The 23,352-nt window shown below is 33.5% G+C and overlaps 1 protein-coding gene across 1 annotated transcript in view; it reads left to right on the forward strand.

The window, feature by feature from the left end:
* Positions 1-23,352, forward strand: part of HDAC9 (histone deacetylase 9) — a 912,954-nt gene that overhangs the window by 825,932 nt on the left and 63,670 nt on the right. Inside the window, exon 25 of the mRNA XM_029929772.1 lies at positions 13,729-13,862. Within this exon, the coding sequence (XP_029785632.1) occupies positions 13,729-13,862 (134 nt within the window). The remainder of the gene's footprint in view (positions 1-13,728; positions 13,863-23,352) is intronic.

Here is a 23,352-nt window from a genome sequence, read left to right on the forward strand (position 1 = left end):
CACATTTTACTATTGTCTAAGTTTAAGAAGTTGCCACAATCACCCCAACCTTCAGCAGCCACCACCGCACTCCGTCAGCACCCATCAATATCCAGGCAGGAGCCTGAAAGCCCAGATGGTTGTTAACATTTTTTTGGTGATGAAATATTTTTAATTAGGGCATATACATTTTTAGACATAATGCTATTGCACACTTAATTAGCATGCTTAATTAACTAGTTATAATGTAAACACCACTTTTATATGTACTGGTAAACCAAGAAATTCATTTGACTAATTTCACTAAGATATTCACTTTATTGTAGTGTTCTGGAACCAAACCCACAATATCTTGAAGGTATGCCTGTTTCATCCTGAGCTCTGAATCCACAAAGTTGGGTATTATGTTCTAAGAGCAGAGATTTCAGATTCAGAGGATTCAAATTTTACCTGTGCTGTTCTACATGAATAATGTACCTGAAATCTCTGTTTTCTCATCTACAGGGAAAATAATGGTAATAACTTATTTGGGGGAGGGGAGCTGAAGGAGGGGTTGAACATTAATTAAGTTTTAAAGTGTTTAGCCCGGAGACTGTGCTTCCCTAAATTTTATATAAATTAGCTATTATCACACATTCAGCCAATCTGCTTTACATCTCTCTACTATTTGTGTATCAGTTATTTAATTAACCTAATGACAATGCCCCAAATTGACATGACAATGCCCCGCAATGGATATACCAAGCCAGGCAACACATGCTCCCTGTTTATATCCTGGTAGGATGAACTCACAAATTAAAGAGTATATAGAGAGAAATAAGTATGAAGAGGCACATAGGAATAATTCTTCATTGCACAGTAGTTTTAGGATGTTGCTTATGTTGAATTTAAAGAATGAGTAGGAGTTGACTTAAGGACAGCATATTTCATCAGCAGAAGGTCATATTTATGGGCATTGTTTGATTTATCAAACTATATAGATAGTAATTTCTAAGTCAAGGTAAGACTAAATATAGGGGAATGGCAGAAGATGGACCTGGAGAAATCACATCTTGAAGGCTTTGAATTTAATCCTGAAAGGTGTAAGAAGTCAATGACAGGTGGTTAGGTGGCTGGTGTTTTGAGCTCACTGCTGTATGTGAGTGAGCCTAGAGTTTTCTGCTGGCCTGGTTGCTTATTTCTATGTTCAGAGTCTTCTAAGTGAACACTCCTTCAGCCATATAAGACCTCCCAGAGTTCCTTGAATATAAGATACATTAATTAGAAAAACCTTGCAATATCCAACCAGATGTGGCCAATGATCATACCTCTTTAAGAGAGCCCTTGATTCTGTAGAAGAGTTCACAATTCTGGAAATCTCCCTGATTAAGTAAGGATACCCAACCTACATAAACTCGGGCTTATCCAGGAGTGAGATTTTCATGTATTTTATTTATTTTATTTTATTTTTTTTCTAATTCCTATGCCATTTTATTTTATTTTATTTTATTTTCATAATATTTTATTGTCAAATTGTTTTCCATACAACACCCAGTGCTCTTCCCCTCAAGTGCCCTCCACCATCACCACCACCTCTCTTCCCCCCTCCCTCCTCCCCCCCAACCCTCAGTTCATTCTCAGCATTCAATAGTCTCTCAAGTTCTGCATCCCTCTCTCTCCCCAACTCTCTCTCCCTCCTCCGTTCCCCCTGGTTCTCCATTAGGTCTCTCTTGTTTTCCTGCTAGACCTATGAGTGCAAACATATGGTTTCTGTCCTTCTCTGTCTGGCTTACTTCACTCAGCATGACACTCTCAAGGTCCATCCACTTTCCTACGAAGGGCCATATGTCATTCCCTCTCATTGCCATGTAGTACTCCATCATGAATATATACCACATCTTCTGAGATTTTCATGTATTTTAAACAGAGTGACAGATTTGGGCTTTGGCTCAGGATAATAGGGAAACCAGCAGCATTGACTTTATTTGAAGTCACAACTGAAAACTCCTCACTGCCTAATTGTTTCCCAGGAACCCACCTTCCCCATATCCGATGAACAGTCTGCTCAGGCATTGCCAGGGTACTTTTTTTTTTTTACACCTCAGCATAGTGGCACATGGCACTTAATGGAGAAAATGAATGACGATTGTGAAGACAGTTGAATACTTTGGGCACATGGTAACATGCATTGGTTATTTAATCTTCTAAATGAAAAACAAACATTTTTTAAAAATTATTTGGCTTTTTTTTTAAACGGGCAGTGATCTTAGTGGATAAGGCTTCAGACTAAAGCCTGAATTGAGTCCTGACCTTACTATAACTGGGGAATAGTTATTCACCTTCTCTTTGTTCCTCTATAGAAAGTTTGATATTCTCTGTGGCTACCTAATGAGGTTGGTGTGAAGACTGAATGAAATATGTCTACAAAATCCAAGGACCTGGCACAAAATAAATGTTTTAGAATTTCTAATTGTTGTAATTTCCGTAGTTACAGTTTCATCTTTCCTTATACTCTCAATTTCCCACATAAGTTAGAATTACATTTATTTTTCTTAGACCTGCAGTATATTCACGAATATGTGAAAACTTAATAGCTTAAAACACCACCCATTTATTACTTCATGGTTCCATAGGTCACAAGTCTGGGGGGACTCAACTGAGTTCTCTGCTTCAAAGCTGATACATTAGCCAAGCGGACTCCTATTCTGAAGGTTCTAAGAAACAGTCCTCTTGAGTTCCTTCAGGTTACTGGCTGAAATGCAGTCCCTTACAGTTATAGAACTGAGGTTCTCATTTCCTTCCTGGCTACAAGTTACGAACATTCCTTCTTACATGACCCCAACCATTTTCAATCTATTAATGGTGCATCAAGTCCTTCTTATGCTTCAAATATCTCCAGGGTCCTCTTATGGCACCAGGGGAAGAAAACTCTTTGCTTTTAAAGGGTTCATATGATTAGGTTATATATCCACCCCCTTTCTGCTCAACACTGTCCCAAATTTCCCTATTGGTTTATTTATTCAAATTAAAAATTCTCTTGCCATACTACAGGAGTATGTAATATGCATAGGTTCTATGCACACTTAAGGAGAAGGGAATTGTACAAGGGCAAGATTTATTAGAGTCATTGAGGATCATTCTGAGATTTCTGACTACCATAGTAATTTAAATACAATCAAGTAAACTTGAATATGTTCATTCCAAATTCACTCATTCTATCAAGAAACACTTACTGAACACCTACCATGTACCAAGCTATATGTTATATTTGAAAGTATTAATCAATTCTTGGTAACTTGCTATTTCAAAATAGATTTTTAAAAAGCAAAATTATCTGAAAATATTGGTTCCTGTTCATCAAACTTACTTTTCCACTCTCCATTTTGCTTTCTGGAACTATAATATGTATGATCCTGTGTCAGCATAATTGAGTATTCTAGAACTAGGTTTACTAATTGAAAAACTAAGTAAATGAAAAGAATGTTACCATCTATAATATATTGCCTATTTATCTAATAGACCTTTTAAATCATTAAGATGGCCTGAGGTGAGGAAGACATAGTTGCTGATATTGCCTGTATGTCAAGTAATGGATAGATGCATTTTACAGACATTATTTTGCTGAAACTAACCAATGTTACTATTCCTGTGTCCGAAATGGGAAGCTGAGGCAAAGATGCACAAATATCTAAGACTGTAAATGTTTGAATATGTCCTCCATTATCCTCTGAGTTTCCTCTAAGCAGATGTATATCTTCCATTTATTACACTTTATTAAAAATGTGTTTATTTTGTAACAATCCTTTCTATATGTTAAATTTTATTTATTTCTGTAAGTGTCCCTTATATTTTAGTTCCTTGGAAGCAGGAACTGTGTGTTACTCATCTGTGTATTTCCCTAGCTATTATTAGAGAATGTGCTCAGTAAATACTGGTTGAATTTGAGTAGTGCAAACACTACACAGAGATCACCATTGCTTAGCATGAGTCTGTTCTGCTCTTATTCCATCCCACTCAGCCAGTTATGCATGAGCATCCATGAGAGAACAGAGCCCATGTGTTTGATGCAGTATTGAAAACAGCAGTAAAAACTAGTGATTGGCAAATCAAATTGCACTTGGGACTTGGCAAAAAAAAAATGTTGGGAGGTAGAAAGGAATGGTCTTATGATGTCCAAAAGCATTTTCTAGAGGTTTTTTTTTTTGTTTGTTTGTTTTTTTACCTCACTGGTTTTATATTTGTGTGTTTTAAGGGAAATTTAATTCACATGTTTCTGGTTTGCTTATACTTAACACACCAAAGCAATGATTTGTAAAAGCAATTTGGTGTCTAGGAACTCATTCTAAAGTTCCTTTTGAACTGCAAATCATGCCTCAAAATATGAGCAGTATTAGTATTTCTTGACTTGGCTGGTTGGTAAGAAAAATGCGCTCACTGAGAGCTTTGGGTTCTCACCCCAACTATATTGTTAACTGTTTGACTTTATAATTAATCTTTCTGGATATTAGTTTCCTCATCCTTAAAGTGAAAAGATTAGAATATATAATCTTAAAATTCACTTCTAGATCTAAAATACTACGATTAAAATCTTTTATTAAAATATATTAAAACTGCTATGTGCCAGGGTGTACAGTGCTTTTTTTTGAGGTGACTTTTATGATTTAGATATTCATTTCAAATATGTAATGCAGAATAATTAATCCTTAGTTATATTTACAAGTGAAAAAACTCAGATTCACATATCTATTTGAAATATCAAATTTATATATAAAACTGTGGATCATAGTAGGAATTTAGTACATAATTGTTGATTTGTAGGTGAATCATAGATGGAGAGATGGATGGATGGGTGGGTGGAGGGAGGGAAGGAACGAACGAACGAACGAATGAACAATAGTCAAAATGCCAGTCACCGTTCTTGCCATCTTATTCTCAGGAATTCCTCAGGGTGAATGTGTTTCCATTTACTTTTTCAGAGATAATGGCACTAAATTCTCTTGTCTCAGACTTTAAGATACAAACCAACTATTCATTTGTTTTCAAAAGATGCCAAGAATATAAATTCACCTCCTGAAGCATCACTGACTAGAACACTAAAGAGATTTTTACTATAGTTGAAAGTACTTTCTTTAAAACATATGCAATATTTATAGGGCTGTTTAGAATAAGCCAACTGAAAGATTTAATGATAATAATCTCCATATTCTTTCTAAAATTGATTTCCAGTTTCAATGAACTTGGAAAGAGTCCTAGGACATCAAATAAATAAAGATATTAACATGAAATGAATCTTGACAATATGTTCATAAATTTACATTTTAAGCATGACCAAAATCTATATATATTTATCCATTATTAAGGTGATACTTTGATGAAAATTTTTCATTTGCATGAAATAAACCTTTTTGGCTACAGATGAAAGGATTTTATGGTAGCGACAATGGTTTTGTGAGTTAAATGATCCCAACATCATCAGGAACGAATCACAAGTGCCTACCATATGAATTACAGCACCATGAGTCTAAAAAAGGTATTTCTGTGGAAAGCATTCTTCCCATCTGTAACAATCAGATTCTGCTTTGAAGTTCTGCTAGAGAGTCTTACAGTACATGAGACAGCCACATGCTACCCAAACTTCTCTCTCAACTTGAGTTTGACTGCATTTTCCCAAGGAACAATGCAACTTAATGATGAAGGGGTTTAGAGAGGAAAATGGCTACAGCTTTTGTACTTCACTGTATGTGCATTCTCCAGTGATCCTTTCTGGATACAACCATAGAAATTTTTTCAGTGGATGTGCATTACAATGGGACAATTCTCCTATATTGAATCTACGGTGAAGTCTTCACAACTATTTCTGGCCCAAATGAAACCAACCTGTTAAAAATGAGTAAATTATTATTGACACTGTTTAACTATATCAGAAAGAGTTACAAAAATGATAAATCAATAACATTAGGAGTCATTACTGCAAGACACTGTCACACTGCTGATTGTCACTCCACTACCTCTCCTGAATGGGTTTGGGACTGACAATTGCCTGTGTCATCCTGTTTTTTGTTTTGTTTTGTTTTTTTACTTGAAGCTTACCTCAACAGAAAATAATAGTGGAGAAACACTTGTAGTGAAAGGAAGACTGACATCAGCAAAGTTAAGAGATTAATGTGAGTGGAAGTAAAATAACTTGTTTAATCACTTTGTGTCTATTTCTGTATTAACCAAATTAATCATGATCCAGGTGCCTTCTCTGGCACTTGGTTGCTGATTCTAAACTATAATCTTATAGGATAGCCAAATAGCAATGGTAATTAAATTTTATGTAGAAGTCCCTCTTCAATGTACAATAGAATTCTCTCAGTTTTCACTTGGCTAAGAATTCTAATTCAGTCATTTTTGTAATTTCATAATAGGAATGGGCTATCTGGGAATGTCTCTCATTTCTTTGGGCTTCTATAATGATGTTTCAATTATCCACAACAAGCATTGCTGAATATACATAGGTTCTAAAAGAATGTAGTTTATAGAGTTTAGGAATGTTCTTCCCATTTTGCCTTTATATGTTTTACTATTTACGTTCTATCTCATCTCTGATAAAAGAAAAAAAAAAAGAAAACTTAGCAATAAAAAGAACAGGCCTCTTTCCATCATAAAAAAAAATACATTTTAACACTATCATCAAATAAGTGCTAATATGAGGTGGCCATTTTAACCATATAAGAGGATATTATTTGCAATCATATAAAAACCTGAAAAGCTAGTAACAACTTAAAATATCTAAAAAACAGAAATGGTTGGTACAGTAATACATTTAAAATGACATTGTAGAGGACTGCAAGAATGTTTCCCACTATTGATAGTTGTAAATGTAAGTTAAAAAACTCTAATATGATCCTGTTTTACTTTTAAAATACAGAAAAACAACAAACATGAAATACTACAAAAGTGGAATTGGTATCTTTGATAGGACTATGATTTATTATTATATATATATTACAATTATTTTACTACTATTAATTTTATTATAGTATACATTTAAATAATATATAACTACTTGTATATTTATTATATGTTATACAATTTATTTTATTTACTCTTCTTTTCTATTTTCTGAATTTTCTACAATTAATATGTGTTTGGTTTTCAAAACAGGGTTTTTTTTAATTAAAATTAAAATAAAGCTAGTTAGTGTTGTTTCCTTTCACTACCAATTCTCTGGGAACTATTTGGGGAACATCAGACCAAGTTTTAGACATACCATTTAGAAGGGTGAATCTTTTTTGTCCTGTGACTTGGCTATTAAATACATATATAAAGTTTGTGGAACATTATTTGAGCAACTTTTCATTTCAAACTTTTCTGAACTAGGAAAAATGCTGACACAGTATGATTTTGAACAGAAGTAACACCCCATAAAATATCAAGAAACAATTGAAACTAACATATTTACAGCTTACTTATGTTTTTTAAATAGTTATTGTCAAATTGGTTTCCATATAACACCCAGTGCGCTTCCCCACCAGTGCCCTCCTCCGTTACCACCACCTCTTTTCCCCCTCCCCTCCCTCTCTTTTCAAAAGCAAAAAATTAAATTTGCTTCTAGTAAACCAACAGAACCGAACAGAAGATTTCTAACTGAAAATGTCCTTCCAATTCTCTTGCTCAGTGGTGTCTCAGTCGTGGTAGTTACTGATTCAGCTGTGTTTGGTCATGGAAAGAAATGGCATGTTACAATGTAGCTTCCTTCTCATGCTTGAAATTTTATGCTGATTAAATTAAATTAATTTGATACTCTTTAAAATAACCAAGCTGCACAGAGGTTTCTTCAGTGTAGTAGTAGTAGTAGTAGTAGTAGTATATTAGTGTTAGTACTTTGTTAATGCCTCACTCTGGAAGTTCTTCTCACAAGAGTTTAAGGTGCTGAATTTCACTTTGAAAAAAAATATTTCTTAGAGAATTCTCATAGTCAATGCAGTAAAGTAAGGAAGACTGCCAAGTCTGATTTTCAGTGAATATATACCAATTTCAGTAACTAACCTGAGCCTGCCATTCTTGCTACAACACAGGTTCCTCTCTAAGCTCTACTCCCACCCCCAGAAAAATAATCCAGAAGCTAAAGGCATATATGGACCCTAAGAATCTAGTTCCCTCACCATATCTAATGATTGCTTGAGCCCAAGATGCACCATGTTATAGAGATGTGTTTTTCCACTTGATCACTTTTTTCCCACAAGCCCTCACATTCAGGACACTCTAACCCCCTTGGAAAAAAATTGTGGGCTATGGTTTCTTTTATAATTTTTCAACTCTTCAGGCTAAGTTTGTTGTAACAAGCAGAATGAGCTTTTGGGCTTTTTGTGAAGATATGAGTAAAAACTATTAAATGCAGCTTGCAATTATGCCTATTAAAAACATTACATACACACACCATTACGTACACGCACCATTAAAACTTTCATCTCACTTGTCCTAAAAAGTAATACCTTGACATTAATAGCCATGCTTAGTTTCTTAAATACTTCTATATATGTATAGCAGTAATGGACACAGTAGAACTCAGGCTAACAAAGCTAAACAGTTATACTTGAATTCCTTACTTTGATTGAAAGAGAAGCCACAGGCTTTGTAGAAATTCATTTCTTTATTTCAGTTGAATGTTTTGTGCATGCATAACTCAAAAGTTCAGCTGCTTCAATCTGTGGTTCAAAATCACATGGGTAACATGTGAATGGAAATAAAGCCTGTAGGTAAAAGAAAGAGGAATTTGGATAGAGATCAAAGATTAGCTTCATTCCATTCTTTCCTTCCACTTTTTACTATCCCATCTAAAGTTGGTATTTTATAGGACTTTTTTTATTTCCAGGGGAAAAAGTGAACTTAAATCAGATTTGAGATTTTCTTTCTCTCTCTCTCTCTTTTTCCAAATCCATGTGATTTTATCTGCTCAGTAGTGACTTTAGAAAATTCTCAATTGTTAGGAACCTTTAGTATGAAAGATATGGCATACTGGCTTGATTTATTATTATGTGTTTTTAAGCTCTCACTATAGACCTAGTTTAAGTAATAGGAAAAGCTGTTCTGAATATTTAACAATATCATTAGCAGAAATATTTCCCTTTATGCCTGTAAGTATTATGAGTATTTCTTGCTTTTTTATTTTCTGAATGGAACTGGTTACTATGTGCTGTTAACTTTGACCATTTAGGGATCAGAACTTTGTATCACAATATCTGAAAGCCTAGCATTCTTTTGTAGTAATCAGGTAAGAAGGTAGAGTTTAATGTGGCCATTCTCATTTTTAAGTGACCTGTGGAAAAGACTCTTATTGGTATCATGAGGTCCATAAGAACTGAGAAATATTTCAGTGCTTGAAAATAGTTTGTATTTAATGTTAAAATACTTTTTAAAATAATTTTTGTCAGCTATTTAGAAACATAATTATAAAATGACAATTTTGATTTCTGTCAGAATAGTATCTAAGTGGACAGAATCAACAATGTAGGGGTGCCTGGGTGGCTCAGTCGGTTAAGTGTTCAACTTCAGCTCAGGTCATGATCTCACAGCTCATGGGTTTGAGCCCTGCATCAGGCTCTGTGCTGACAGCTCAGAGCCTGGAACCTGCTTTGGATTCTGGGTCTCCCTCTCTTTCTGCCCCTCTCCCACTCACGATCCATCTCTCTTGCTTAAAAATAAATAAACATTAAAAAAATTTTTTTAAAGAATCAACAATGACATGCTTCAAGGTAGTGGGGTTGTGAACTCATCTTATTCATGCCTAACCTCAAGTGCTAGACCAGAACTGAAAATCTGGATGATTACGGTTTACTGAGTGGATATCTCAGTGCATTCCAAGGATTAAGATGATATTTTTCTATTGTTCCAAAATATCCTTTAAATACTCTTGGTTTGGGGGGTCTCATCATTTCACAAATTGATAGGCCTTCATTTAGTTCTACCAACATTATTCTGAGAATTTCCTTCCTTTTCAAGCAAAACCCCAGAATGCTTAAGAACAGAAGTGAGGCTTAAAGGTGGTCCAGGCAGGCTTGGAGAGCATGCACTTCCATATTCACAGTTATTCTCTCAAGTTTTTATGGATGTAGAAATATTCTAAATATCATAAGTACTATATGAATGAGGGAAAATGAAATAATCTCCTTTTTACTTTACAATGGATAATACAAGAAGCTAAAAATTGGGTTAATGTAAACATTGAATAAATAACAAAACAATAGAGACAAAAAAGATAATTGGTTTGCAGATGTTGAGGGGTTGAAAAGGAAGGATGACTAGATAGGTTGACAACGGACTTTTTAGGGCAGTGAAACTACTCTAAATGATACTATAATGGTAGATACATGTCATTTTGCATTTGTCACAACCCACAGAACCATACAGCACAAGAGTGAATCCTAACCATTGACTTTTGTTATAATAACGTGTCAATACTAGCTTATCAGTTTTGGCAAATATACCACACTACTATTGTAAGATGTTAGTAATAGAGAATATGATAGCAAGGGGGGTAGGATGGTATAAATGAATGCTCTGTACTTTCTGCTCAATTTTTCTTTAAGCCCAAAGTGCTTTAAAAAAAAGTTTATTAATTATTAAAAGTTAATTGATTTAACACTAAAATTTTCAGGATGCTTGGGTGGTTTGGATGATTGAGCATTTGACTTCGGCTCAGGTCATGATCTCATGATTAGTGGGTTTGAGCCCCACATCGGGCTCTGTGCTGAGAGCTAGCTCAGAGCCTCGAGCCTGCGTCAGATTCTGTGTCTTCTTCTCTCTCTGCCCCTCTCCCATTTATACTCTGTCTCTCTCTGTCTCTCAAAAAATAAATGTGAAAAACATGTTTAACTAAAATTTTATTCCTCAAAAGTTTTTAAAGCATATTTAAAAAACATAATGCCATATTGAACATATGGTTTTATTTCTTTTCATTTATCTTTTTTTTTTGCAATTGTCCTTGAAATTGGACAGGTTGGATACAATGTTAAATTTTTTAATGTTGAATGAGAGACACATTTGACATTATGAGAGTCTATACATCCTGAAAATATACATGAAAATATCAAAACTACTTTTTAAAATTATGAATGATTTCCAAAAGGATGAAGGAAGGTGATCAAATCCTGTAACTGTTGGCTAACCTGGGCTATCCCAAATTCTCCGGTGGGATAGAGCTTGAATATTAATACACTACTACATACTAGAAAAGGGAGTCAAAGTCTTGGGCCTATGAAGGGAGAGGTTTTTATTGGAGATCAACATGAAGGTATTAGAAAGGGCCATCTCTAAGAAAAAGGGTGAATGAAAGAAGAAATTTTGCTGAATAAAACTATGTCTATCTTAGCTAGGGCTATAATGGAGGAAGTTTCAAAGGAAATAAAAAGGTGTAAAAAACTAATTTTTTCCATGAGAATTTGCAATCAAGTTTTAGGGTCCACATTTACAATAGCTGTGCGTTAAAAAGAGAGGCCCTGAAATCTAAGAATTTAAAATTGATCCTAGCTGGTAGTATAGTATCCCAGCCATCCAGTAGGAGTAAACAGAATCACACTCAACTCAGGGTTCAAAAATAAATATCAAATTCAATTCAGGCTTCAAAAACTTCTCACATAGGAAGTTCCAATGTATATGGATTCAAAAAAAACCACTCAAAAAACAGAAGACAAAGAGAATTAAGACATCGTGAGAATGAATCAGCAGGAACAATAAGTAGTAAGACTAGGCCCTAAAGACTTTGACTAACACATACAGAATATGTAATAATAATGGGTAAAGTAATAGAAGGAAGAAATGAGCAAAGAATAAGAAACCATAAAAATAACTAAGAAGTTATGAAATCTAACCAAATAGAACATCTGAAATTGAACAACATAATCACTGAAATGAAAATACCAATATAAATGTTAAACAGCAGATTAGACACATCTGGAGAAAGAAAGGCTATCAGGTGGATCTAAAATTAAAATACATATAATGCAGGACAGAAAGAGACATAAAAAATGTGAAAGAAACCTTATGAGACATTGAGGATATAATGACAATGACCACATATATCTAATGGAATTCCAAAATAGGATAATAAATAAACATTATTTCAATAAATTTGAACACTTAACTTTTTAGAAGACTATAACTTATGAAGATATAGAAAGCATGAGTAGCCCTATAATCACAAAAGAAATTTTTTCAGAAGTTAAAAATCTTCCTCAAAGAAAACACAAAACTAAAATGGTTCTACAGAAGATTTCTACCCAACTTTCTAGAATGAGATCATGGAAAAAGGGGGTTCCAGCCACATCAAAATTCAACATGGTCAATACAGGAATGGAAAATTACATATTAACTCCATTCATGAACATAGTGAAAAAAATCCTGAGCAAGTCATTAGCAAAACAAATCCAGCTATGTACAAAAAAGATAATTATATCATAACCAAGCTAATTTTGCTTTATAAATTTAATGATGGCTTAATATTAATAATATGAATGTTACAACACTATGAAATTATAGGAGAAAAACATCTCATTGTGGTATAAGTAATTAAATGTAACATCTTTTTATAATAAAAACTTTACTTCAAGGTAGAAATAGAAAGGTCCTTCCTAAAACTGAAGGAAACCGCAATAACATGCGATGATTCATTCACTTACTTGGCAAATTATACCAAATGTTGGCAAAGATGTGGTTGAACTAGAATTCTTATATACACACTGTTTATCAGAGTAGGGGTTGATTAACAGCTTTTACAAATAATCTGGTATTATTTAGCAGATTTTAAGCCATAGAAATTTTACTCTAGTCTTGCACATGTGAACCACAAGAGTGATATAAGAACATTCAATGAGGCATTGTTTGTAATAATAAATCACTGGGGTGTTGTAGTAACAAAAATGCAAATATCTGTTATTAGAAGATTGGGTAAGTGAATTCTTACATATCCATAATATGACCTACTGGACAGCAAAGAACTATAGCTATATTTACCAACAGAGATGAGCTAACAAAATATTGTATGAAAAGAGCAAGTTGTGAAAATAGAAAACCACTTTTATAAAAAAAATTTTTTTTAACTATTAACACAAGAAAAGCAAAGGAATTATCCACACAAATTCATGGTCCTGATTTCCCAGAGAGGAGGAGGAATGTTAATAGAAGTACACAAGAAGCTTCAAAAGTATTGCTAACAGTATTTTCCTTAAACTGGAAAGTGAGTGAACAAATGTTTCACACATCATTATACTTTATAATATAGAGAGATGTTACTTATTTTTTACATTTATTAACTATTTCATAATCAAAATAATGTCTCTAAAAATCTAATGTAATAGTTAATTTGAAGTGATATGTAAAAAAATTCCTTTTATAATAAAGTAAAAGCAGATGATGGAAACAATAAACAAAAGTCCTCCAAATGAGATTATTGACCTTATTTACACTTGCCAAATGCTACTCAAGTTTTTTATTCTGATACACATAGAATATATTGTGAAAGTCAGTACTGTGCACTGGTGAGGATCCAGATTGATTGGTGTAAATTTTGGTTGTGGTACTTTTTAGCTGTGGGATCTTGGGTTTGGTTTCCCTCATATGTAAAATATAGATAATAATACCTAATTTATCAAATTATTGTAAGTAGTAAATGAGTTAGCCCATGAAAGTCCTGCAAAAGGACTCACATAGAATAAATGCTCAATCAATATTAGATTCTAGTAATATTCTTTTTTGATTTAATATTTTGAAATGTTTGTGTTATGGTAGGCTTTGGTCATTTGACGAAGCAATTGATGACATTGGCTAATGGACATGTGGTGCTGGCTCTAGAAGGAGGACATGACCTCACAGCCATCTGCGATGCATCTGAAGCCTGTGTGAATGCTCTTCTAGGAAATGAGGTAAAAATAACTAAAAGTGTACTAGGGTAGGGGTAAAGGACTAGGAATGCGTGCATACATATTTTTAAATTTTTAATCTCATGTAATCAGAAAGTGCAATGTTGCTCTTATAATTTTAAGAAGGAGGGTAAGAAGTTTACATGTACTCCTGTTATATGGTATCACTTCTGTCCAGTTAATTCACATGGCCCTTCTCTCAATCAGGTTATTTACAAGCTCAATAAATAAGTAGCAATGGGGGCACCTGGTTGGCTCAGTTGGTTGAGTGTCCAACTTTGGCACAGGCCGTGATCTCATGGTTTGTGGGTTTGAGCCTCACTTTGGGCTCTGTGCTGACAGCTCAGAGTCTGGAGCTGTTTTAGATTCTGCATCTTTCTCTCTCTATGCCCCTTCCTCACACATGCGCTCTCTCGCTCACTCTCTCTCTCTTTCTCAAAAATACATAAACATTAAAACAATTTAATAAGTAAAAATAACCCTTAAGTAAAGAAATGCATTGTAAACTGACCCAGTTAATATGCAGTGAAACGGTGAAAAACAAATAAAGAAAATTTCTCTTGAAGTTTTCCATAGGATTATGTTAGTTCAAGTGAGAAAATAAAGCTTTCTAAAAAATTTTCAGCTTTATTGAGATACAGTTGGGATATAAAATTGTAATACATTTAAAGTATACAAGTATACGATATATGATTCAATATATGTATACATTGTGAAAGGATTCTCTCCATGAAGTTAATGCAACACATTCATTACCTCAGATATACTTACTTTTTGTTTTCGTTTGGTGAGAACACTTAAGTTCTACTTTCTTAGCAAATTTTAATTATATAATACATTGTTATGAACTATAGTCATCATGTAATACATTAGATCCTCAATCCTTATTCATCTTGTAACTAAGAGTTTAAAACCTTTCACTAACCTCTTCCTGTTCTCTCCACCCCTCCAGCCCCTGACAACCACTGTTCTATTCTGACTCTATGATTTCAACTACTTTTTTTGAGAGGGGGAGGTCTACCTAAGTGATACCATACAGGATTTTTTCTCCATCCAACTTATTTTACCTAGTATAAGGCCCTCCAGTTTTATCCATGTTGTCAAAAATGACAAAATGATCTTTTAAAAAAATAAGTAATATTCTATTATATATAGAACATACATAATAAATGCCACATTTTCTTTTTCCACTTATCTGTTTATAGACATTAAGGTTGTTTTTGTACCTTGACTATTGTTAAATAATTTTGCGTTAAACACTGGAGTACAGATATCTCTTCGAGGCAGTGATCTTTTTTCCTTTGGATATATACCCAGAAGTGAGTTTGCTGGATCATGTGGCAGTTTTAGTTTCATGAGGAATCTCCTACTATTTTCTATAGTGGCTGTACATCTTACCTTCCCAACAACAGTGCCCAGAGGTTCTCTGTTCTCCACATCTTTATCAGCATTTATCTTTTTTCTTTTTGTTGATACATAAGGTAATATCTCATTGTGGTTTTGATTTGCATTTTCCTGATGATACTCTTGAGCACCTCTTCATATACATGTTGGCCATTTATTTATATGCCATCTTTGGAAAAACCATCTAATTGGATCCTTTCCCCATTTTAATTGATTTATTTGGGGCTTTGACTTTGTTTCTGTTTTTGTTTTTGTTTTGCTACCTACTTGTATGAGTTCTTTGCTTATTTTAGATATTAACCTCTTATTGGGCACATAGTTTGCAAATATTTTCTCCCATTCCATAGGTTACCTTTTCATTTTATTCACCCTTACTGAGCAGAAGCTTTTAAGCTTGATGTAGTCACACTATCTGTTTGTTTGTTCATTTGTTGCTTTTGTTGCCTATACTTTTGATGTCAGATCCAAAAAAGCCATTACCAAAGCCAGTGTCAAGGAGATTACCACCACGTTTTCTCCTAAGAGTTTTATGATTTCAAATCTTACATATAAGTTTTTAATTGATTTTAAATTGATTTTTTGTATGAGATATAAGATATGAGTCCTGTTTTATTCTTTTGTGTATGGCTGTTCAGTTTCACCAACACCATATATTGAAGAGACTATTCCTTTGTATATTCCCAGATCTTTTGTTAAGATTAATTTACCTTATGTGCATGACTTTACTTTGGGCCCTCTCTTCTGTTCTATTAATCTGTGTGTCTGTTTCTAATGCTAGCATTGATTACTTATAGTATACCTGAAATCAAGAAGTGTAATGACTCCAGCATTATTATTCTTTCTCAAGATTTCTTCATCTGTTTGAGGTCTTTGTGATTTCATATGAGTTTTAGGACTGTTTCTTTTCTATTACTGTAAAAAATGCCTTTTGATAAGGATTGCATTGAATCTATAGATTGCTTTGGGCAATATGAACATTTTAATAATATTAACTCTTCTCATCCATGAACATGGGATATCTTTCCATTTATTTGTGTCTTCTTCAACTTTTTTCATCAATACCTTACAGTTATTGATGTATAGACCTTTAACTTCCTTGGATACATTTATCTCTAAGTGTTTTATTGTTGATGATACCAACGTATATGGGATTGTTGTATTTCTTCTTCAGATAGTTTATTGTTAGTATATAAAATCTGATTTCTTAATGTTGATTTGCATCCTGCCACTTTACTGAATTTTTTTGTTATTTCTAAAAGTTTCATGGTGGAATATTTAGGTTTTCCCATATATATTGTGTCATCTGTGAGTAGAGACAGTTTTACTTCTTCCTTTCCAATTTGGATGCTTTTTATTTCTTTTTCTTGCTTATGTGTTCTAGGTCATGGTTACAATACTATGTTGAATAAAAGTAGCAAAGGTGGGCATTCCTGTCTTTTCTTGACCGCAGAGTAGGATGTTAGCTGTGGGCTTGTTACATATAGCATTTATTATGTTGAGGTATGCTCTTTCTATACTGCATTTGTTGAGCGTTTTTTTTTATTCTTCGCATTATTTTTTTTTAATAGTGTATTGTCAAATTGGTTTCCGTATAACATCCAGTGCTCTTCCCCACAAGTGCCCTCCTCCATCACCACCACATCCCTGCCCTGGCCCCCTCCCCCTTCAGCCCTCGGTTCATTTTCTGTACTCAAGAGCCTCTCATGGCGTTTTTAATTGTGAAAAGATGTTGAATTTTTTGAAATGCTTTGCCTGCATGTATTGAGAGGATCATATGATGTTATTGTTTATGTTGTTACTGTAATGTATCACATTGGTTGATTTGTGTGTGTTAAGCAATTCTCAGATCCTGGAATAAATCCCACCTGATCGTGATGTATGCTCCTTTTAATGTAATGTTGAATTCAGTTTGGTAATATTTTGTTGAGAGTTTTTGCATCTGTGTTCATTAAGAATATTGGCCTGTAATTTCTTTCTCCAAAATATTCTTTACTGGCTTTGGTATCAGGGAAAGGCTGGCCTCCTAAAATGAATTTAGAAATGTTCCCTCCGAATCAGTTTTTTGGATAAGTTTGAGAAGGTTTGATAATAGTTCTCTAATATTTGGTATAATGACCTCTTTGTTATCAGCGAAGCCAGTCTGATTCTGGACTTTTCTTTGTTAGGAGGTTTTTGATTACTGAGTCACTCTCCTTACTAATTATTGGTCTGTTCATGTTTTCTGTTTGTTCAGAATTCTGTCTTCATAGATTTTATGTTTCTAGTAATTTATTCATTTCTTTTAATCTAATTCATTGATGTATAATTGTTCATAGTAGTTTCTTATGATCCTTTGGATTTCTATGTTATCAGTTGTCAAGTCTCCTCTTTCAAATCTGATTTTATTAATTGAGGCTTTTCTCTTTTTTCTTACTCCAGTTAAAGGTTTATCAGTTATTTTTTTATCTTGTCCTAAAACCAACTTATAGTTTCATTGATTTTTTCTATTATTTTTTATTCATTTATTTCTACTTTTATCTTTATTATTTCTTTCCTTGACTTTGTTTATTCTCCTTTTTCTAGTTCCTTGTAGTATAAAGTTAGGTAGTCTGTTGAGATATCTCTTTTTTTTTACTAATGTAATCATTTGTCACTATAAATATCCCTCTTATAACTACTTTCCCTGCATCCCCAAAGTTTTAATATGTTGTATTTCCATTTTCTTTTGTCTCAAGACTTTTTAAAATTTCTCTTTTTATTCATTTGGCCCATTTGTTGTTCAGGAGCATGTGGTTAAATTACCACATATTTGTGAGTTTGCCATTTTTCTTCTCATTGATTTCTAGTTTTATGCCGTTGTGGTCATAAAAGATATTTGGGATGATTTCAGTCTTTTAAAATGTGTTAAGACTGGTATTATGGCCTAATACATGATTTTTCCTAGAGAATGTTCCATATGTGCTTGAGAAGAATGTATTTGCTGTTGCTGTTGGATAAAATATTCTGTATATGGCTGTTAGGTTCACATGGTCTAAAGTGTAATTGAATTCCATTGTTTCCTAATTGATTTTCTGTCTGGCTAATCTAGCCATTAATGAGAATGGGATATTAAAGTCCCCTAATATCATTGTATTTTCTTCTGTTTGTTTCTTCACATCTGTTAATATGTGCTTTATAAATTTACTGACTTTATGTCGCATGCATGCATATATACATTGTTATATACTCTTGATGAATTGACCCCTTTGTCATCATATAATGACCTGCTTTGTCTCTTATTACAGTTTTTAGCTTACAGTTTATTTTTTTCTGATACGAGCAAACCTACCCCTACTTTCTTCTCATTTTCATTGGCATGGAATATCTTCTCCATCTCTTAATGTTCAATCTCTGTGTACTTAAAACCAAAGTGATTTTCTTTTAGGCAGCATTTAGTTGGGTCTTATTTTGTATTTATTCAGCCACTCTGTGTTTTTTGATAAAGAATTTAGTTCAATAAACTTACAGTAGTAATTGATATATACAGGCTTACTATTGCCATCTGTTGTTTTCTGGCAGTTTTGTGGTTCCTTTCTTCTTTTCCTACTGTCTTTCTTTGTGAATTGATGACTTCCCATAGTGGTATGTTTTAATTTCTCACTCTTTATCTTTTGCATAGTTCTATAGGATTTTGCTTTGTGGTTACCATGATGCTTGCAAAAATCCTACGCATATAATAGCTGGCAACATCCTAACTCTAATGTATACAGAAACTCTGCATTTTTACACTTCCCTCCCATGATTCTGTTTTTGATGTCATAATTCACACCTTTTTATATTGTGTATTCTTTCAAATTATTGTATAGCTATTTTTAATACTTTTTCTTTTAACCTTTACACTAGAATTTTAGGTGATTTCTATTATTATAATATTAGAGTATTCTGAATTTAATTATGTATCTGCCTGTATCAGTGAGTTTTATACTTCCATGTGTTTTTATGTTACTAATTAGCATTCTTTCATTTCAGCTTTGAAGAACTCCCTTCAACATCTATTGTAAGGGCATTCTAGTGGTGATTAAAAACTCCAGCCTTTGTTTGTCTATAAATTTATATCTGTACTGCAATTCCTAATGACACCTGTGTTGGCTAGAATATTCTTGATCAGCAGTTTTTTTCTTACTGCACTTTAAGTATATCATCCAACTCCTTTCTGGTCATTGAGTTTTGTGCTAAAAAATCCACTAACAATCATAATGAGACTCCCTTTCTTGACAAGTTGCTTTTCTCTTGCTGTTTTTTAGAGTCTCTCTTTGTTTTTAAATTTTGACAACTTCATGTGACTTAGTATTGGTCTCTTTAGTACCATCTAATTTGATACTCTTTGGGATTTCTATATTTGAATGTCTGTTTCTCTCCCCAGTTAAGGATAGTTTTTAACCACCATATCTTCAAATAAGCTTTCTGCCCCTTTCTCTTCTCCTTATGGAACTCCTGTAAGTATATGTTGATTTGCTTGATGGTGTCCCATAAATCCTTTAAGCTATCTTTACTGTTTTCATTCTTTTTTCCTTTTTGCTATTTTGACTGGATGAGTTTCACTGCCCTATCTTTAAGTTCACTGATCTTTTCTTCCATTGAATCTAGTCCCTCCTTCCATTTGGAGGGAACCAGAGGGAGAAGTCAGGAAAAATGCCTAATCAGCTTTTTTAGGGCACTAGGGAGAATCACAGTCAGCACATTGATGCATGCTAATTACAAGTCAGATTCCTCAGGCAACAACTTATTAAGTGTGGAGTCAAGATATTTCCAAGGAAAACTGGGAGATGGGGAATTTTCTGCCTGCTCCCTTTGTGCTGAGGCTTGGGGTAAAGCTGTTCTCCCATATCTGAGAAATGTTATTTGTTTGCCACAATCCTGTGGGATTCACAAACACAAGCCCTGTTAGCAGTCAGAGCTACATGTTTGGAGACCCCATTGGAGTTTTGGATGCATGGTCCAAACCACTCACTTCTCAGGAAAAGCTGAGAGTTGGGAGTTCCCTCCCAATTATATGGTGCTTTGTTGCACAGAGATTATGGTGAAGGTGTATCTCAGTCTTTCCTACCCACTTTGATGAGGTATTTTCTCATTTGGCCAATGTAAAGGAGTCATTCAGCTAGTGGCTGGATTTCTCTCAGAGGGAATTGTTCCATATATAGATGTATATTTGATGCATCCATGGAATGATAGGAAATTTAGGAGTCTCCTGTGTCACCGTTTGGACTGGAGTTTTTAAAATTTTGACAAACTTTTTCTGTTACTATTTATGAATTCTCTAGGCTAAGAGGTAGATATTATTTCCATCTTACAGATGGTGATAATGAGTCTCAAACAGGTTGGAGGAATCCTTTCAAAGTCATGCAGCCAGAATGCATTAGATCCAAAATTTGAACTTGAATTTGCATTGCCAAACATGATTTTTTTCTTTCACATTATGTGACTAAATTGCACCATATTTTTCTGATTACTTTGCAGACATCACATCACATTACCATTAGGTTTACTTTCAGATTATGGCAAACTTTCAAACTAATTAATTGCAAGTCAACAAATACTTCAAAGTTTATGTGTATTCCTTAATGTTACCAATCCTTTTTATTGATGGTGAATGTTTGCAAGTGCTAAGACTGTGTGAGGCTTTACTTTCTTTCATGAACTTGCAAAATGACTACTTAAGAAATAAACATATCCAAAATCATTTTTTTAAATCTGTCATGTATGTTATTTTTAACAGTAACTTATACTTTCACCTGTAGTATTTATGAAGGGGGGGGAAGTATTTTCTCATCTGCATGATAAACATGTAAGTTTTTTGTCATCATTATCATACAAGTTTGTCATGCTTCACCTCAATCATTGTGACATATTTATTGAGATAAATATCTACATTGTTTTTATTTTAAGGGGAATATGAGAAAGAACGCTTGAGCCCTCTACAAGTCTTTTCTCGGTTGTATAATTTTAGATAAGGCAATAACCTTATAACAAGATGTAGCTATCTAATGATTAGTGTTCTTATTAGTTGATTGCTATTTTAAATCACATATAGTTCAGAGTGTCTAAGATTTTGTAAATATTAGAGTCTTTCTGAGTTTCCTATGAACAAATAATGGCAATAATAATGTTGAGTGTTTTGTTGTATGTATGGCACTAATGTTGAGCCTACCAGAAAACATAGTTTGCATATTCACCTATAGTCACAACTTACTTATTTGATTTTAAATATGGAAACATTTTAGACAAGCATACTGGTTTTAATATTTACATTATAAAGGCTTATGCCAGATGTGCAGAAAATCACAGTAGGTTGTGGATTGTGGCTCCATGGATGATTGACCTGCCCAGAAAGAAATGTTACCCAGTTGCAAAAGCCAACTATTTTTCCAACTATGTGAAAGGAAATTATGGATTTCACTGGCTCTCTTTGAGCACATCCATTCAAAGGAGATTCTATTTCTATGTGCTGGTAATCACTACACTTGGCCTACTTTATTTCTCCAAGGGAGGATTACCAGTGAGAATGGAATAATTTTTTTTGTGGTCTCTTTCTTGAAGAGAGGACTCTGTCTCAGAACATATTGAAGTCAGTTGTGTGGAGTTACATGGTTTTCTTAATTTGTCTGAATTTACTAAAAAGCTAAATGGTTGTGTTTTGTACCTTCCTTGCACTGCTGGACCTTTTGACAGGGATGTCTATGGTCTTTTTATTATATGAGCTATCCCTAGAGATCAAATAGATTATTTTCATAGAGCAATTACTGACACTAGAACAATGTATCCTAATTTAAAGTTTGAGACCTATTCTCAAACCTTTTCTATAGCCTTTATCTGCATTTTCAGAAACACCAGGCTTTAGATAGAAGAAAGGTTAAAAATGTCATTGGTCAATCTTAAACATGACCATATGGATGTATAGGTACTAAGAATTCCAGTAAATAATGACTGAAATGATTATTTTTTACTATATTCACTCTTTAATCAGCTGTAATATCTGGATGTCTTATAGTAAATTTGATTTAGTTATTATAATACCCTAAATATCACCCTGTCTTTTTTCATTGCCTATTTTTATTTGCATAAGCACAATCCAAATTTTCTGTATAATAGGCTAACGGAAAACAAATTTAAATATATCTGGTTTTCTGTATATTTTTTCCTATTGAGAATTCTTCAGAATATAAATGAGATTATAAATTTCCTGCAAGATTCTTTAAGGGAAACAGATGGTTTGGTATATTGAACTTTGAAAGGTAAATTTCGGTGTGTCATGTCTATCAGTATGCAGAGGAACAAAGCTAGGGGAAAGAAGGATTTTTCTAAAATGAAAAATGAAAGAAAAATACATGTGTGTTGTGCATTATAATTCATTTGAAAAAAGGAAATGAAAACGTAATACTTGAAACAACTTGAGAAACAAAGAGTTCTTCTCACTTTCATTGACAATATAATTTATAATCCACGGTCTGGCTTTCTATATATTTTTTCAGTTCAGAGGTCATATGACTAACAGCATGACTGCATTGAAGTTTTAAATTTCATTCTTTTAGAAAAAGCAATATATAATAAGGCATATTGCATGTACCTCACCATTTTGAAAAGTGCATACATGTAGTTTTCACAGTGGTTATACATAGTAAAGTCGAGAAAAGAAAAAATTTTTTTGAAATATTTCAGTTACCAATTATTGCAATTTCAGATCCCAATTTCCCTCCAAACTCCCTTTTCAAATGATTAATAGGGCAATTATAACTTATTATCTGGGATTTTACTTTTACAAATAGCAAGATGTAGTAAAGCTTGAGCTTAAAACATTGGCAGAACCTACTTTGGCTTCTCAACACTGAACATGCAATTGAACTCAAATTAGGAAGGTCAAGAAGGGCCTTTTTGAGGGACTCTGCACTTTGTCAGATGTATTTATTCATGTGCAGAGGATTAGAATTCATAAACATTTTGCCAGTTTTTTGAATGCAGTTTCTTTTCCTTGTTGTTCTTGGCCAGGCCTAGTCAATACAGCAAAATGCTGCTTCATTTGACTTATTATCAGCAGAATAATATGTATTACATAACCTAAAGGAATTATAAAATC

The sequence above is a fragment of the Suricata suricatta genome, chromosome 2 (genome assembly GCF_006229205.1).
Source record: "Suricata suricatta isolate VVHF042 chromosome 2, meerkat_22Aug2017_6uvM2_HiC, whole genome shotgun sequence".
NCBI classification, from domain to species: Eukaryota; Metazoa; Chordata; class Mammalia; order Carnivora; family Herpestidae; genus Suricata; species Suricata suricatta.